This window comes from Lactuca sativa, chromosome 4 (assembly GCF_002870075.4).
Source record: "Lactuca sativa cultivar Salinas chromosome 4, Lsat_Salinas_v11, whole genome shotgun sequence".
Taxonomy (NCBI): Eukaryota; Viridiplantae; Streptophyta; class Magnoliopsida; order Asterales; family Asteraceae; genus Lactuca; species Lactuca sativa.
Window position 1 is genome coordinate 10,026,180 of NC_056626.2, and position 15,740 is coordinate 10,041,919.

The 15,740-nt window shown below is 37.0% G+C and overlaps 1 protein-coding gene across 2 annotated transcripts; it reads left to right on the forward strand.

The window, feature by feature from the left end:
• The first annotated feature begins 214 nt into the window (after positions 1 to 214).
• LOC111910655 (uncharacterized) lies at positions 215 to 5,237 on the forward strand. 2 transcript variants are annotated; one of them, XR_002856592.3, is made up of 5 exons: positions 215 to 366; positions 460 to 518; positions 3,730 to 4,074; positions 4,151 to 4,656; positions 4,721 to 5,237. XR_002856592.3 is itself a non-coding variant. In XM_023906493.3 (4 exons), the coding sequence occupies exons 3-4, from the start codon at positions 3,760 to 3,762 to the stop codon at positions 4,538 to 4,540; spliced, it is 705 nt and encodes a 234-aa protein (XP_023762261.1). In that variant the 5' UTR covers positions 215 to 366; positions 460 to 518; positions 3,730 to 3,759; the 3' UTR covers positions 4,541 to 5,237. The 2 variants fall into 2 exon arrangements, 1 of the variants encoding a protein (XP_023762261.1); XM_023906493.3 differs by having other exon boundaries at positions 4,151 to 5,237.
• The last annotated feature ends 10,503 nt before the right edge of the window (positions 5,238 to 15,740 follow it).

The following is a 15,740-nucleotide window of genomic DNA, read 5'->3' on the forward strand; positions in this document are numbered from 1 at the left end:
TTTTGAGCGTTTTTGTCTTGTCATGTTTGGCAAGCCAAACAATAGCTTATAAGCTAGTTTTTTTTTAGCGTTTTTGTCTTGTCATATTTGGCAAGCCAAACAATAGCTTATAAGCTAGCTTTTTAAAAAGCTAATACAAGTAACGTTTTAAGGAGCTTTTTGACATTCTTCCATTTTTAACCTTTGAAATACATAACCGATGCATAATATCAGCACCATAATCCCGATATATGTTTATCCTCCAAATCGCAAAAAACCAACAACATTTTCCCTCCAACATTGATTTTTATAAAAGCATAGGTACCAATTTCATAGTACTAATTTTTCAAGACGGTTTCTACAAAGCAATCTTCAATCGATTTCAAGGTTAGTATCATTTTCATACAACGTAATTGTGCTTTTTTTGTCATCTGCTATCACTGCTGATTATAATGTTTTGCTATGTATTTCATCATTCAGTGTCATAACACGACGGTTTTCTTTTAATTCGGTTTGTCAAAGCTTCAAACGAATTCAAGGTCAGTAATTTTGTTTAATCAACCTGTTGTTCCTCCAGTTAATATCATATGGGCAAGCAATTTTATAGCCGTTTATATGATTTGAGGTGTGGGACAATGCGATTGACTGTAATTGTATTCCCTTCCGATTCCTTGGTTCATATTTGTATTAACGATATGCAGCTTGTAATAAGATTTTATGACCCTGTTTCCTTGGTTACTAATTACTAAGATTGATAGAAAAACAAGATTTTATGACCCTGTTTAAAAATAAACCAATATGAAGCTTGTAATAAGCCAAAAGATCATCAACAACGTGGTATAAACATGATGTTTTTTCATAAATTTTGTTCTTTTAATCTACGCCCACATACTGTTTGACAAAATGTCTAAAAGGAGATGTTACTCTTAATTACATAAGAAAGGGCATGATTAGGGAGTAGGTTGGTCATAAGTGAAGTCTTGTGGCCACTGTTAACTAACCTTTTATTGCCTCTTCTTCATATTTTGTTTAAGATAAAAGAAATATAACTTTAAAGCTCAATTTTAATTATGCAGTTAAGAATATATCCCTAATTGTATGATACAATTTTCTAAGATATAGTATGTTTAGAAAATCCAAAAAAAAACCTGGTCAGCCATACCAATTTCAGATTAACAGAACTAGAAAAACTGAGTTTATTTTGGTTGGATTGTGATTCCCAATTGGAAAACAGGTTGACTACCAAAAAACCAAATATATATATATATATATATATATATATATATATATATATATATATATATATATATATATATATATATATATATATATATATATATATATATATATATATATATATACTAATTTATTTTGTATGTGTGGAATTGTTTATTTGAAATATTTGTTGACTTGTAATTATAACATGGAATTGGGTAAAATCCATATTATGTTATACGTAGTACTTGTTTCAAGTGGTTAATATAAAAATAAATTATCACCCACAAATTAATCACAAATTAATGTTTATGCCTACTTTAAAGTAAAAGGTTGTCCATTTCAACCTGAAACATCCAATATTATATATTTGTAAGTATCTTTATATGCATAAATATAGTACAACTACTAAACATATCAGTGAAACTCATATCATGTAATATTAAAGAACAGTAAACATAAATTCTCCACCTTCTATTGACTTTTTGTGTGTGTATATATATATATATATATATATATATATATATATATATATATATATATATATATATATATATATATATATAGAGAGAGAGAGAGAGAGAGAGAGAGAGAGAGTTAGGTTCATATATAACCCTTAAATATTGTGTGAATGTGTGGCCAATTCTAAACCAATCATTTGAGAAGAGTATAATAATGGTAACTTTAGATATAATTAATTATAATAAATAACTAATTCAAATAATAAGTTTTTAAAAGAGGATCTCAATTTCATACCCTTTTATAAACAATCATCGTCATCTTCATTCCACAGACTACACCTCACCATTGTCAGAACCTAACCCTAAGCCATCTCCTTCGTCCATCGCTATAAAATCAAACAAGGCATAATTTTGTAATTCCCATACCCTTAGTCGCCTTCTGCTTAATTTCTCTACTCCATCTCAAATGGTGACTTGCCGACTACATCACTTCGATCGACCTAATTAAGGGTTGCTACTCCGCTCCAATCGATCTCCCCGTTCAATCGATCTCCTCGTTCACCATCAGGTTAGTCATACATTTTATCTCAATTAAAGTATTTTTTTTCTGCTTCTACTTCAAACGCTCGGTCTCTCCGATCACCTTCTACATTAGGAATCGTGGCCTCACTCAGTTAAAGTATTTTTTTTAATTCTATGCTCCTTTAGCTTATGAGGATTTTTAGATGTAAATTTTGAAAGTATTTAATTGATAACGGTGGTCGCCAAGAACATTTATATCCGATCAGAAGTATGTATGCCTATAAAAAGAATTCACTTTCTTTGATTTGATAAACCATAATCCAAATCGAGTTATAAACTTCATAAAAACACTGGATTTAATGCACTTCCTTCAAGTTTAGTGTGAAAAATATGATTGAAAACAGGTATTTAAGTAGAAAAATGTTTGGAGTACCTTCATGAACATGTCAGTCCTCCTATAATTCAAATATATTTAAAAAATAACAACATACTTCTTAACAAATCCTTTCATGCTAAAGTTTTTGATCTTGGATTTGCCAAATTTAGGTCTTGTAGAGTCGGTGGTCATATTTTCATATTTTAAGTCGGCTATTGGGCACCCAACGATGTGGTGAACCTGAGGTCCAACTATTATTTATATATGGTAATTAATAAAAAATATTAAAACCTAGCCTTTTTATTAAAGTTTTTTTTGATAGATTTGTTGGTTTAGGTTCAAACGTGAAGATATAAAGATAGAGACATAGGATACTATCAAAAAGAAAAGACCGATTCTTCAAGAATTGTGACAGATTCTTCAAGAATGATGACAAATTCTTAAAGAATGTACAAATAATGTAATAAGTCATATAATTTTTTTTATATTCTGTAAAATTAATGAAAAATTCTTAAAGAACGTAGTATTGAAGGTTATGTACATTCTTCAAAATATTATTTATATTCTTTTTTTATGTTATAAAAATGGTTGTTTTATGTTATTGCGATGACTCTCATTTTTATAATATCTATTCTTTGTTATATTGCAAAACATTTTTTTTAAATACTAATATGTTTTTGTCTAATATGTGGATGTTTATTATATAAGAATGTTAACTCAAAAAAAATTCAAATTGAATGAATACGGATTCTAGAAAAACTTAATTTAATTTAAATGTTCCGAATAAAATGTAAGATTGATTTAATTTTTATTAATTAATTTAACATAATAAGTTAAAATGTACGTAACTTTAAATTCTCTCATAAGTAAGTGCCATATTTACCTTTATAATTGATTAATGCTATTTATATAGTAAACTCTAGTCCATATTAATAACATGCACCTTAATATCATATCATTTCATTTCTTTTAATCTAATGGCTATAATTTGGTCACACATTCATACAATATTTGCGATTCACATTTGATCCTAATCCTATATATATATATATATATATATATATATATATATATATATATATATATATATATATATATATATATATATATATATATATATATATAGCTGTTAAATTTTTTAAAAAATATATTTTTTACTTTCCCTATGAAATTTAGGACGCCTGGTACAAGGCTTTTACAAGAAACATGGCTCCTAACAAAGATACCGAAGAAGGTATAAACTGGACCAATGAGAATATTGTAAAATTTTGTGAAGTTTGTATCGACTACGTTACGAAGAATGGACGTGGTCAACTCATGAGATGGCGAGAGATTGAAGATCTTTTTACAGAAAAGGTTGGGAAACAATGTAGCTTTAAAAGTTTAAAGAACAAGTATGATAGCATGAAGAAAGATTGGCGCCTTTGGAAATTTTTAAAAACAGGAGAAACCAGTTTAGGTTGGAATCCAACGACCGGAAAGCTAGATTGTTCAGATGAATGGTGGGATAGAAAGCTAAAGGTATTGCTTAGTTATTTTTATTTGTAGTATATAGTCTTCTTTTGATAATATAGTCTCTTATTAATTCAATTTATAGGAGAAACCTGATGCAAAGAAGTACCAACACAAGGGAGTTTATCCATTGCTTGAAGAAAAATGGGATCATCTGTTTGGTGATGCTGTAGCAACAGGAGTGGGTTGTGTAGCTCCTTCATTAAATTCGGAGTCTGTCGATAAATCAATTAATGACATTGATGAGATTGAAAATGAAAATGGTTGGTCTGATGAGGCTATGCGTGAATATTCCGAATATTCTAGACTAGAGAGTTTGGATAATCAAGATAATTCTTTTTGGAATAATTTTTCTACAGAGGTGACTGGTAACCGTACAATACAATCTCTGATGTTCCTAAACAAAATAACAAAAGTGCAAAGCGTAGAAAGAGGGAATCTGGGGGCTCTGTTTCAATGTAACGGTTATATGTGACTTTGACATGTATTTTATGTTTATATCCGTCGGGTGGGAAGGATCAGCACATGATACTCGAGTGTTCCTTCATGCAATTGAGACACCTTCTATGAATTTTCCTAAGCCCCCAGAAGGTAGAACTACTTTGATACTGTTTATAGTTTCTGCGCTAACAATCATTGCATTTTTTTCATATAGGAAAATATTACGTAGTAGATAAAGGATACCCTGATCGAAAAGGATATCTGGCACCATATCCACATCTTAGATATCATCAGTCACAATTTGAACATGTGCTTCCGACCAATGCTCAAGAAGCTTTTAATCGTGTACATTCGTCTCTTCGAAGTTGTATTGAACGTTCGTTTGGAGTGCTGAAGAAGAGGTGGAAAATATTGAACAAAATGCCAAAATTTAGTGAGAAGACTCAAATAGATGTGATAATGGTGACATTTACCCTTCATAACTATATTCGAAGAAATGACTCGACAGATATGATATTCAACATTGTTCAACAACATAATTACATACCTACAGAAGAACACGGGAATCATTCAAGATTAAGTCATGATAATATTCGACAATCACGCCATTAGATGCGAGAAATCTTTGATAATATTGCAAATATGATATGGGATGCACGAAAGTTTACTTAAATACAAATAATCGGAGAAATGTTTTCTAGTATTTACATTAATTTAATTTTATGTATTAGATATTTGTCTTATAATATTGAATCATTTTCATACATGTCCTTTTATGTCATTTTACATTTTTTTAACTAGCTTATCAGCTAGTTTTACCAAACGTAATATTTTATCAGCTAATAGCTAGCTTTTCAGCTAGTCTGCCAAACATGGCCTTAGAGCCGGATTCAAAGCGGCGGAACAAGTAATAATGGGAGACATTTCTTGAAAATAGTTTTTTTAACTTTGCTTTCATCGGTTTTATCATATTAGCAAACATTGTGCTCCTCATTTCAAACTCATTTATTTTCACACATATTAAAAAAATTGGTTTAAAACTAAACAACTTGTAGGATAATAAACCCCCGATAAAAAAGTAGTTGCTTTTTTAAAAACATCAAGCATGTTCGTAACAAGTTTGATAGTATCCCAACTTGATTCCGGATAAGTCGTAACCTTATTACAGTCCACAAGGTTGTCATGGAACATTTTTAAAGTATCTTTTTGATGTAAGACACATTCAAACATTTTGCAAGTAGAGTTCCATCGGGTATTATTTTCCCAATTCAGACCTAAATAGAGGGCATTAGCATCGACACAAAATTGCATATAATTATGATATCGAGCGTTACTAAAACTAAAAATATCTTTTAGCATGTCTTTGAAACCATCTTTTATAGTTTCAATGCTAGTTAGTTTATCTTGCACAACCAAATTAATGATATGTTCAACACATCGACTATGAAAAAAAACACCATCGCAAATTGGTTTATATTTTAGTTTTAGTTGTCCAACTGTAAAATCCGGATTTTCAGGGACATTATTGTGTATGTTAATCTTGAGATTTAAGGAGGGACTCGACGAGTTGAGGGACCGAATCCCCGAGTCGAGTCAAGTTGCTCACGTGGATTTAATGAATGGACTCGACGAGTCAGAGGAGGGACTCGCCGAGTAGGTGCTGGGTAGAGAAACCCTAATTTCCTGGGTTTGGGACCTATTTAAAGGCATTTATAGCCTCATTTGCGGCTACCTTCCCCTGACTGCAAACCCTAATTTCTTTTGGAGCTAGAGAGTGAGAGAGAGAAGCTCATATTGTGATTCTTGGTGCATTTCTATGAAGAAGGATGAAGAGCTTCATGATGGGGAACAAAGGAAGGCAATGGATCTTGTACTAGATCTCATTTTGGGAGTTTTAGGGCTTTGCTTCCATTCTTTTGAATCTATGAGTCAAATGAGACCTGGTTGTGGTTAGAAACCTCAGATCTGGACCTCCTAAGGTCCTTAGAGTCTAGATGTCTCAGCTTTAGTGGTCCAATGCGCAGTCCAAGTAAGAATCCTTAGGGTACTAAGGAACAAGTAGGCTGAGTTATCGAGTGCGAGTACACTCGAGTGAGTCTCTGATAATTTTATGTTGTATTTCGGAGACATCATGGTTGAGACACGCCACAAACCAGAGACCAGTGACATGAGTGACGAGGAGCTTCGTCAGATGATCCACGGCGAGGGGGTTGCGGCTATCTGCGTAGAGATACCGGGGATGTTTGGGTCTATGAAGACCACTTTGATTGAGACGTTTGACGAGAGATACGCAGTGGTTATTAAGGTTGCGGCTGCTAAAACTACTGCAGCTGTGGCTGCTGCTAGACCTCAGGGGGGGGGGGTGACTCGATGCTGTTCCGGGAGTTCAGCAACACGAAGCCACCAGAGTTTGCTGGGACACAGGATCCGATTGCTGCGAGAAGATGGATTTATGATATCGAGGGATTCTTCTTCACCTGTTCGTGTCCGGAGCATCTGAGGGTTCGGTTTGCATTGAAGCAATGTCGCTTGGGGGCAAAGGATTGATGGAAGTTCGTGGCGGCGAACTTCACTCTTGCAGAGATTTCGGAGGTGACCTGGGAGAGGTTCACCACCATGTTCAGAGACGAGTATGTTCCCACGTTGGAGCGGGAACGATTGGCACAAGAGTTCTTGTGCCTTAAGCAGGGGACGGAGTCCATGACTGTGATTCCCCGGATGTTTCACGATAGGGCGTTGTTTTTCCCTGAGCATGTGTCGTCTGAGCAGGCACGCATGAGCCGATATTTGAGAATTGAGAAGTGGTGTCATGATTCGAGTACCATGATAAGTACCAGATTGAGACATGATGTCATGGGTCGAGTCCCATAAGTTGTAGCAGGACGAGAGTTGATGTCATGGATAAAGTGCCATGATTTGAGGTGGATTGAGAAGAGGGAACGTGGTCCGAGTACCATGATTCGTAGAAGATTAAGAGGAGATAACATGGTACAGGTACCATGATGCATAGCAGATCGAGAGGTGACCAGACGGTTTGAGTATCATGACATGCGGCGGTTAGTGTTTCTGGTTTTTACCAGTTATTCTGTGGGGATTTTCTAGACTGGGATCGAGGTGAATGAGTGTGGGGACAGAAGGTCATGATGAACAAGTTTTAGTGGAGCATCCCTTGAAAGGGGAAATCGAGTGGGCTTCGAGGGATTGTGGGTGATATGTCAGTTGGAGTTGCAAGACTTAGGGATGAGTAGGAATGGTTCGTTATGGGAGAATACGGTCTGAGCTGGGCGACCGACCGATAGTGGAGAGGTCATTTTCTATGACTTGAGTGGTGCTATATCCATTTCTTGTGGGAGACATAAGAGGTGTTGAGATTTCGGTTTTCGAGTTTGGGGGTGAGCCCTGTGGGATTGCACGGATGGTGATCTTCAAATAGAGTATGTGGCAGTAGGTCTGCCGCGAGGTAAAGATATAGCTTGAACAGGTCGTCAGTGCGGACTGAGATGGTCAAGGAGCAGGAGACACCCTAATTGAGTATAGTAGGCCATGTGTTAGCTGCAACGTCGGACGATCAAGAGGAGTATATCAGGGCAGTGGCCCTTATTGTCTTTGATGGGTATTAAGAGTGGAAATATGGTTTCCGCTCTTATGATAAGTGACTTGATGGAACGTTGGTTGAGGGGTCGATGATAAGGATTACGGTAGATCATTACTTCCAGACTAAGAGTCAGGGTTAATACTGGACAGTTGAGAGGTCTGGTGATGGAATGGTGTGAGATTCTGAACGACTAAAGGCAGTCATGGTAGGAAGTTCTGAGGATTTCATCTGAGTTTTGGGGCAATTGGAGTTGCTCGATCTATGTCAAGAGATTATCGAGCGTTGTGTAGCACCCTCCAAGAGTAGGCACGATGTTACTAGTGGAAACAGTTTGTGGGATAGATTGTTGGCAAACCAATTGGTGATGGTTCGGACCCTGAGTTGGTTCGGACCCTGAGTGGGGGAGGACCAGGTACTTTTAAGGAGATCCTAGATTTATTCAAGAGCGGTTAGAGAACTGGATAGAGAGGCCTACGGTGCGGATTCCTGAGACCAAGGTTATTAGCGGTCAAGGAGAGGTGCAGAGCAAGATAGTGCATGTTGTGCGTGTTTGAGAAAGGAGGAGTGTCTCCATGGCAAGTGGCCGCTGGTCGGAGACCTTGTGGTGGTTAGGAATCCTTCAAGGTTAAAATGGTGAATTCGAGGTGGTTGGCTTGTGAGGATAGTTTGGCGGTTGAAAATTGATGGTTCAGAGTATGGGTTATTATATGCAGTATGGGAAGGGAAGAAGTTGATTGGGTAACCAACTTCAGGGTCGTTATGAGTATTCTTGCATGAGTGTTGGGCAATAGAGGAGGAAGTTTCGGATTGTCATCTTCGTGTTCTGAGTCGTTGGCAATTTATCCGTGTTTTAATTTGGGAGATGGAGTATTCCGGGGTTACAAGTGGCACGAGAGAAAGACCGGTTGTGAGATTCCGAGGAAGCAATGCGGTATCTGAGTATGATTCCATGAGTATGAGATCAGTGATAGAGTCAAGACACTGCGAGGCGTTGTGATGGTATTCTGGGGTATCCGAGTTTAATGTCCTAAATCTTGGATTATTTTGAGTTTTGAGTTTGAGATGACGAGTGGTGTATCAAGTGTCTATGGTTCCGGTGGGGGCCCTTCAGGTAATTGACATCAAATGGATTTATTTGAGAATGTGAATTGCAGCGAGAAAAAGAGGTTTTGTTACGACAGTGGTCGTCCGAAGTAGTGATGCAAAGCCTGGATGGGTGTGTGTGTGTATCTATCTATGTTGGGCCATAGAGCATGAGTTAATGATCACAGTGTGATGTTAACCTGAGGGTGAGATTGTGAAGTGGTAAAAGTAAGTGCGGTAAGACTGCGGGGAGCTGCAGTTTCAATGAGTCAGTGAGAGGTTGTGGTGATGCTACGAGGAGCCGTGGTACTCACTATTCAGTGAGAGGTTGTGGTGATGCTACGGGGAGCCGTAGTACTCACTATTCAGTGAAAGGTTGTGGTGATGCTACGGGAGCCGTAGTACTCACTATTCAGTGAGAGGTCGTTGTGATACTGCGGGGAGCCGTACTACCCACTAGTTAGTGAGAGAATGTTGTGATGAAGTGCTCTATGATCAGAGCTTGACGCAGAAGATTTTTAGTCTTCGGTAGCCCTAATATTTGAGTTTGTGGAAGCCTGGGGTCAAACCAGGGGCGAGACTGGGGTCTCCATGTTTGTCGGAAGTTGTTATATTCTAAATTGAGTAGTGATTTTCGTGGCCAAAGGGAAGTGGATCAGTGAGGTTCGCACTGGTTGCGGGTCATGATTCATGAGTTGATTGGTTCATTGGGGCGAATGGTTCCAGCTCTAGGTTAGATCAAACTCTCGAGTTAGAGTTTGGCTCTGGTAGTGCGTTGAGTAGGCAGAGTGTGATTCCGGATTTAGAGTTGAATTTCATTTGGATGGGAGTATTGCTTCTATCTGGGGCCTTAGACCTGAGTGGGTCAATTCGTTGGTATGAAAAAACCGTGAAACGCATGGAACTAATGAGTAGTATACGATAGAGGTCGAGGGTGAAGCGAATTTAGTATTCGCTTGAGGAAAAGCGAACTTTGTGACTTGAGTGTCACACTGGGCCGAGATAGCTAGTGTGGGAAGGAAGTCAGTGCGACATGTTGAGGTGTGCAATAGGTAACCCTTGGAGGTTCAACTGCTAGGTCGGGATATGACCTGGTGCTCAGTGTTGAAAGAGATTTGGAGAAGGGAGCTGGGGTTTGATTGCAGTTCAGTAGATGAGTCCCTGGTGTGATGTAATCCTTCCATTCCTTTGTATATAACCTGGAATATTATTCATGTCTGGGACGAGTGATCGGTAGCCAGTTTTGGGCATGGACTTGTTTTATCAGTCCCCACTAGAGAATCAGAGGGGCAGTGAGCTGTAGGGGTTTGTTATTCGAGGAGCGAATAACGTGGTGACATTTGAAGATGGCGGTCTGGTTGGGTGTCAGGCTACTAGAGTTCAAAATTATTGAGAGTCAGAAGGGGTAGCATAGTGGCAGACGAGTCTGTCCTCGTTCCAGGGGGAGTTCCTGTTTGGATTCAGGTGTCCAGAAAGGAAAAGAGTTGTGTGGTATGAGACCCCATTTCAATGGAGCTGTTTGGTTATTGGATTAGATCTATATGTTGTGAAGCAGCGATTTCGAGGGCGAAATCTAATTCAAGTGGGGGAGAATTGTAACATCCAGATTTTCAGGGACATTATTGTGTATGTTAATCTTGAGATTTAAGGAGGGACTCGATGAGTTGAGGGACCAACTTGCCGAGTCGAGTTGAGTTGCTCATGTGGATTTAATGAATAGACTCGACGATTCAGAGGAGGGACTCGCCGAGTAAATGCTGGGTAGAGAAACCCTAATTTCCTGGGTTTGGGACCTATTTAAAGGCATTTATAGCTTCATTTGCGGCTACCTTCCCCTGAGAGCAAACCCTAATTTCTTTTGGAGCTAGAGAGTGAGAGAGAAGCTCATATTGTGATTCTTGGTGCATTTCTATGAAGAAGGATGAAGAGCTTCATGATGGGGAATAAAGGAAGGCAGTGGATCTGTGGTATTGAGTGTTTCAGCTGTTAAGAGAAGGTACAAAGTCCTAATCTTGTTCATTCCTTGTACTAGATCTCATTTTGGGAGTTTTAGGGCTTTGCCTCCATTCTTTTGAATCTATGAGTCGAATGAGACCTGGTTGTGGTTGGAAACCTCAGATCTAGACCTCCTAAGGTCCTTAGAGTCTGGATGTCTCAACTTTAGTGGTCCAAATGAGGGTTGATGTAGGGCTGGCAATCCTTGACACAACCCGCGACACGACACGAAATAAATGGGTTTGGGTTGAGTTTTTCAACTGGCTAATCTGCCAACCCGCCAACCCGTTTATTAAACTGGTCATATATGGGTTCCTCAAAAAATAAACGGGTTGACCCGCCAACCCATTTATATTCTTAATAAAAAAAATTATTTTATTTTTAAATGTAATTAAAGTATTAATATTTATTAAGTATTATATAATATATACCATTGATTCATAGATAATTTGACTGTTTTGACATTTTGACTCGTGGTGGATGGTCTAAGGTCGTAAGTCGTGACCTGTAAGGCTAAGTCTGTAACATGTTTCTATGAATGTTTTTAATTTTCATTTGGATGTTTAAGACTTAAATGTCTAAAATTCGGACCCATGAACCCAAATCTAGACCACGAACCAAACAAAATGTAAACTCGTATAAATAAATGGGTTGGCGGGTCATATATGGGTTTAGGTTCCAAACCCGCCAACCCGTGACATGTATATTTAAATGGGTCGTGTTTGGGTTGATATATTTTGACCCGCCAACCCGCGACACGCCAACCCGAACACGACACGATTGTCAGGCCTAGGTTGATGGCAAAAACCTTCATGAAGAGCATGTATTGGCATTTTGAAGCAATAGTGTCACACCTCGAAACCGCTAGCGGAAACGTTCCGGGGCGGAGGACGTCATGCGTAGTATCACAACAATTGTATCATAGCAAGCGTAGTAAACATAACCAGACATTGAATACATATATGAGAAAGGTTTACATTGTTTAATACATAACTTTGTTCGTATCAAAAGTAAATTAGTAAAGACGCGACTCTAATGCTCCGACTTCTCCGAACTCCTGGAAGTACCTGTCTACTAATTCCCTAAGAATACAAGCAGTTGTGAAAGAATATCATCACAAAGCTGGTGAGTTCATAAGTGTTAAGTTTTTGTGAGAAAATGTTCCTTGATCTTTTTCACAAGTTTCCTCAAGAAAATCCTATATTTTCTTATGAAAAGTGTTTTCGAAAGCCCATTCCTTCCATGACTTCCAGATTCGTACAAGATATGTACAACCCAAGGAGTCGTGGAATGAATATGATTATCTGTAGGTTGTAAAACAATCCGTGTTGAATATCTGGTTATCCCGGGAAAATCCTATATTTTCCCTAAAGGTTGATGGTTGATTATCCGTTTTAAGCTGAAGTCTGCAAGTATCTACCATACTCGTGTTGATGAGAGCAGTTTTCTTTTAATAACCCTGGTTACACCCAGAGAGGTATATTAGCTTTTAAAAGCTAAATAAAAGAAAACCGTGATGAACTAAGTCCTAAAGATATTATTACTAATACCTTTTAGTAATTAAATCGTTTATTACTTTGAGGTTAGTTCACTTGATTCATTATTACAAAAGTAAATTTCTGCCAGCTAGGTTTTGAGTTTCATGACCATAACAGACTGGATATAGTCCGTAACGACCTGTATCCTTAATGACTTTGTCACCTGCAGACCTGCCGGTCCGGCTGTAGCTAGCAGCAAGGTGCGGAATTGTCAGTCCCGTATAGATCTATACACAACAGTCACGCTCTCCCTACAAGAGATTCTGGTCACGAGTGCTAGTCCCACACTCTAGATTCTGTGGGAGTGTTACCAAGGACGTGTCTCAAACTTAGCCTAGAAAATTTACAAATAATAGTACAGAAAGTTCTGTTTATGATTTGCATGAATCCTTTATAAAATAATACATTTTACTACATGATTCACAAGTTCATTGTTATAGTTTTGAAAACTGTTTCTACGTGTTGATTTCTTAATCGGTTGATAAAACTGTTTTCCGTGTTTAAAAGCATACTGGAAATATAATTATCTTAAACAAAATAATATATTTGAGCACAAGTTTCCTTGTACTTTTGCTTGTATTCCCCCTGAAAACATGAAAAACTCGGAAAAAGCGTAAGGGTATGAACTCACCTGACGTGGGTGTGCCGGGTAGGATGCTAGGTGTCAAATTAGGACTTGAACACACGCAAGGATCCTATGTAACATGAAGTGATACATAATTGTATCTAATTAGATATTGAACCACTAATTAAGTAAGATAATACACCCCGATGCGTGAAAACACCTTATCTTAAGTGTTGTAAGTGATACGGGTTGCGTCTATGGAGTGTAGTGCCTCGATAAGGAATTTACTCTTCAAGTGGTTGACTTCTAAAAGTGTTTATGGCCCAAAGACCATATTTCCATGAGTTTACGGCCGTAAACTCATGGGTGGGGTGTTTTTGGGTGCTCAATGGTCTTATATTGCACAAGGAAAAGTTCTAAGGTTGATTCAAGGGCTTAGGAAGGGATCGGGACTTGAAATGACCTTGGAAATGGGGTTTACGACCTATGAATGACCATTGGTGAGTTTCTGCCGTAAACACATGATTTTACGGCCGTAAACTCATGCTTGGCCCATTCTTGCATGATTTTGTGCATCACATGAAGGGATACAAGGTTCTAGGCTCTTAAGCAAGCTTTTGGAGGTGTTTAAGGGCATCTAACTGTTGGATTAGTGTCTAAGTCCATAACTATAATTGGTATATACTTGACCCGACTCGGCATGGTCCATTTGGGTTGCATGGCATCGGAACATTTGGATAGACCGTTTGTGAGAAGAGGACATTTGTGACATATTAATATATTATAAGTTCTAATATATTAATATGAAATCATGTTATTTAATTAGTATTGATCAAGAATTAATTTGGACTTAATTTAGTGATCAAAAGAGACTAATTAAATATATGGGGATTGATTGTGAAAATCGTTAATTCTTATATATGTGGGCTTATGATCCAAGATTCCTTATGTTGGGTTTAACCCATGTGGTGACCCATGGATACTTTATAGAGGTTAAAACCCATGGAGCATAAGGAATGGGTAAATTCATGAGTTACATGGTGTAACCCTAATAGCCACACTATATAAAGACCCCTTTAGCTCAAGAGATGGGCACTAGTGATACTTATATGAGGGCTAGCCAATTTGAGTATGAAGTGTCTTCTTTTCATGGTTATTCCAAGTGTTGATGATGTTGTGTGAACCATTTGAGGTGTCACACTTGGGGCACTAGGCTCTCGAGCTTCATGGAGTTAAGCTACATCAACAAGGTATGTATTTCTATCTAGTTTATTATTCAAGTATCAAAAGATTGTATGCTAGTTAGGGTAATACCTTGGAATATTCACATTTGCATGTATAATAGAGAAAACATAGATCCAAGGTATTTAGGGTTGCATGTACACTTAGGAGTGTTTTCTGTTATATTGATGCAAATGTTTTATTTTCAAAGTTGAAAAAAAACATGACGTTTGTCAAATTTTAAGATAATTACTTGTTTTGTGAAAAACTAATTATTTGTAAAATTTGAATCATTTGCTATATGAGTTGAATTAGGTCAAATTTAGTAATGGATAAAATGATATGATTATTTTATTAGTTTTAAAAGTTTGATCTAAAGAGTTTTTGGAAACCTCCATAAGTTATGGATATGAAAAGTTTTAAAAAAAAATTATTCAAATTTTTTTATGGAGTTACAAAATTTGGTGTTAATGTTTTAAAGAATTCCATAACTTATTCTTAAGTTATGAAACATGAAAAGTTTCATCATAAAACAAACATTTAACTCCATAAGTTATGGATTACCAAAAGTTTTATGTTTCCTTGTTTTATGAGTTATTTTTTAGATTAATGAAAAATATGTGTTAGATGTTTTCAATCCAAATTAATCTAAAAGTTGTTCGCACTACTAGAAAAACAGTCTTTTACGACGCTCATTGCGCGTCGTAAAAGGCTCAGACGACACGCAAATGCGCGTCAAGGAAGGCCCTGTCATAAAGAGAGACGGCGTGCATTTACGACGCGCAATTACGACGCGCGTTTACGACACGCAATGCGTATCAAGGAAGGCTCTGTCATAAAGGAAAACGACACGCATTTGTGTGTCGTAACCTTACGACGCGCGTGTTAATGACACGCAATGCGTATCAAGAAAGCCCCTGTCAAGAAAGGCCATGCCATAAATGAAGATGACACACATTTTTGTGTATCATAATTTTAAATGTTTTAAAAAAATATTATTTATAGATTTACTAATTTTCAAATTAAATAATACATTAAAAATCTCATAATACGAAATAAAATACCATAAATAACAAAGATAATTCATTTCACTAATATGTCAAATACAAATAATTATTCCAACAGTGAGTAAATGTTATAAAAAATTGAACTCATTTATATATAATTGCATTATCTAGCTTACTATGTGCCAACAACTCTCTGTGTGTTTACTTTTGCTTGAGTCTCGTTTCCTCCA

Coding starts and splice junctions, on each gene's coding strand:
- LOC111910655 (XM_023906493.3), top strand. CDS start 3,760: ATGGCTCCTAACAAAGATACCGAAGAAGGTATAAACTGGACCAATGAG. Junction 4,075..4,150: donor GGTGGGATAGAAAGCTAAAG/GTATTGCTTAGT, acceptor TTCAATTTATAG/GAGAAACCTGATGCAAAGAA.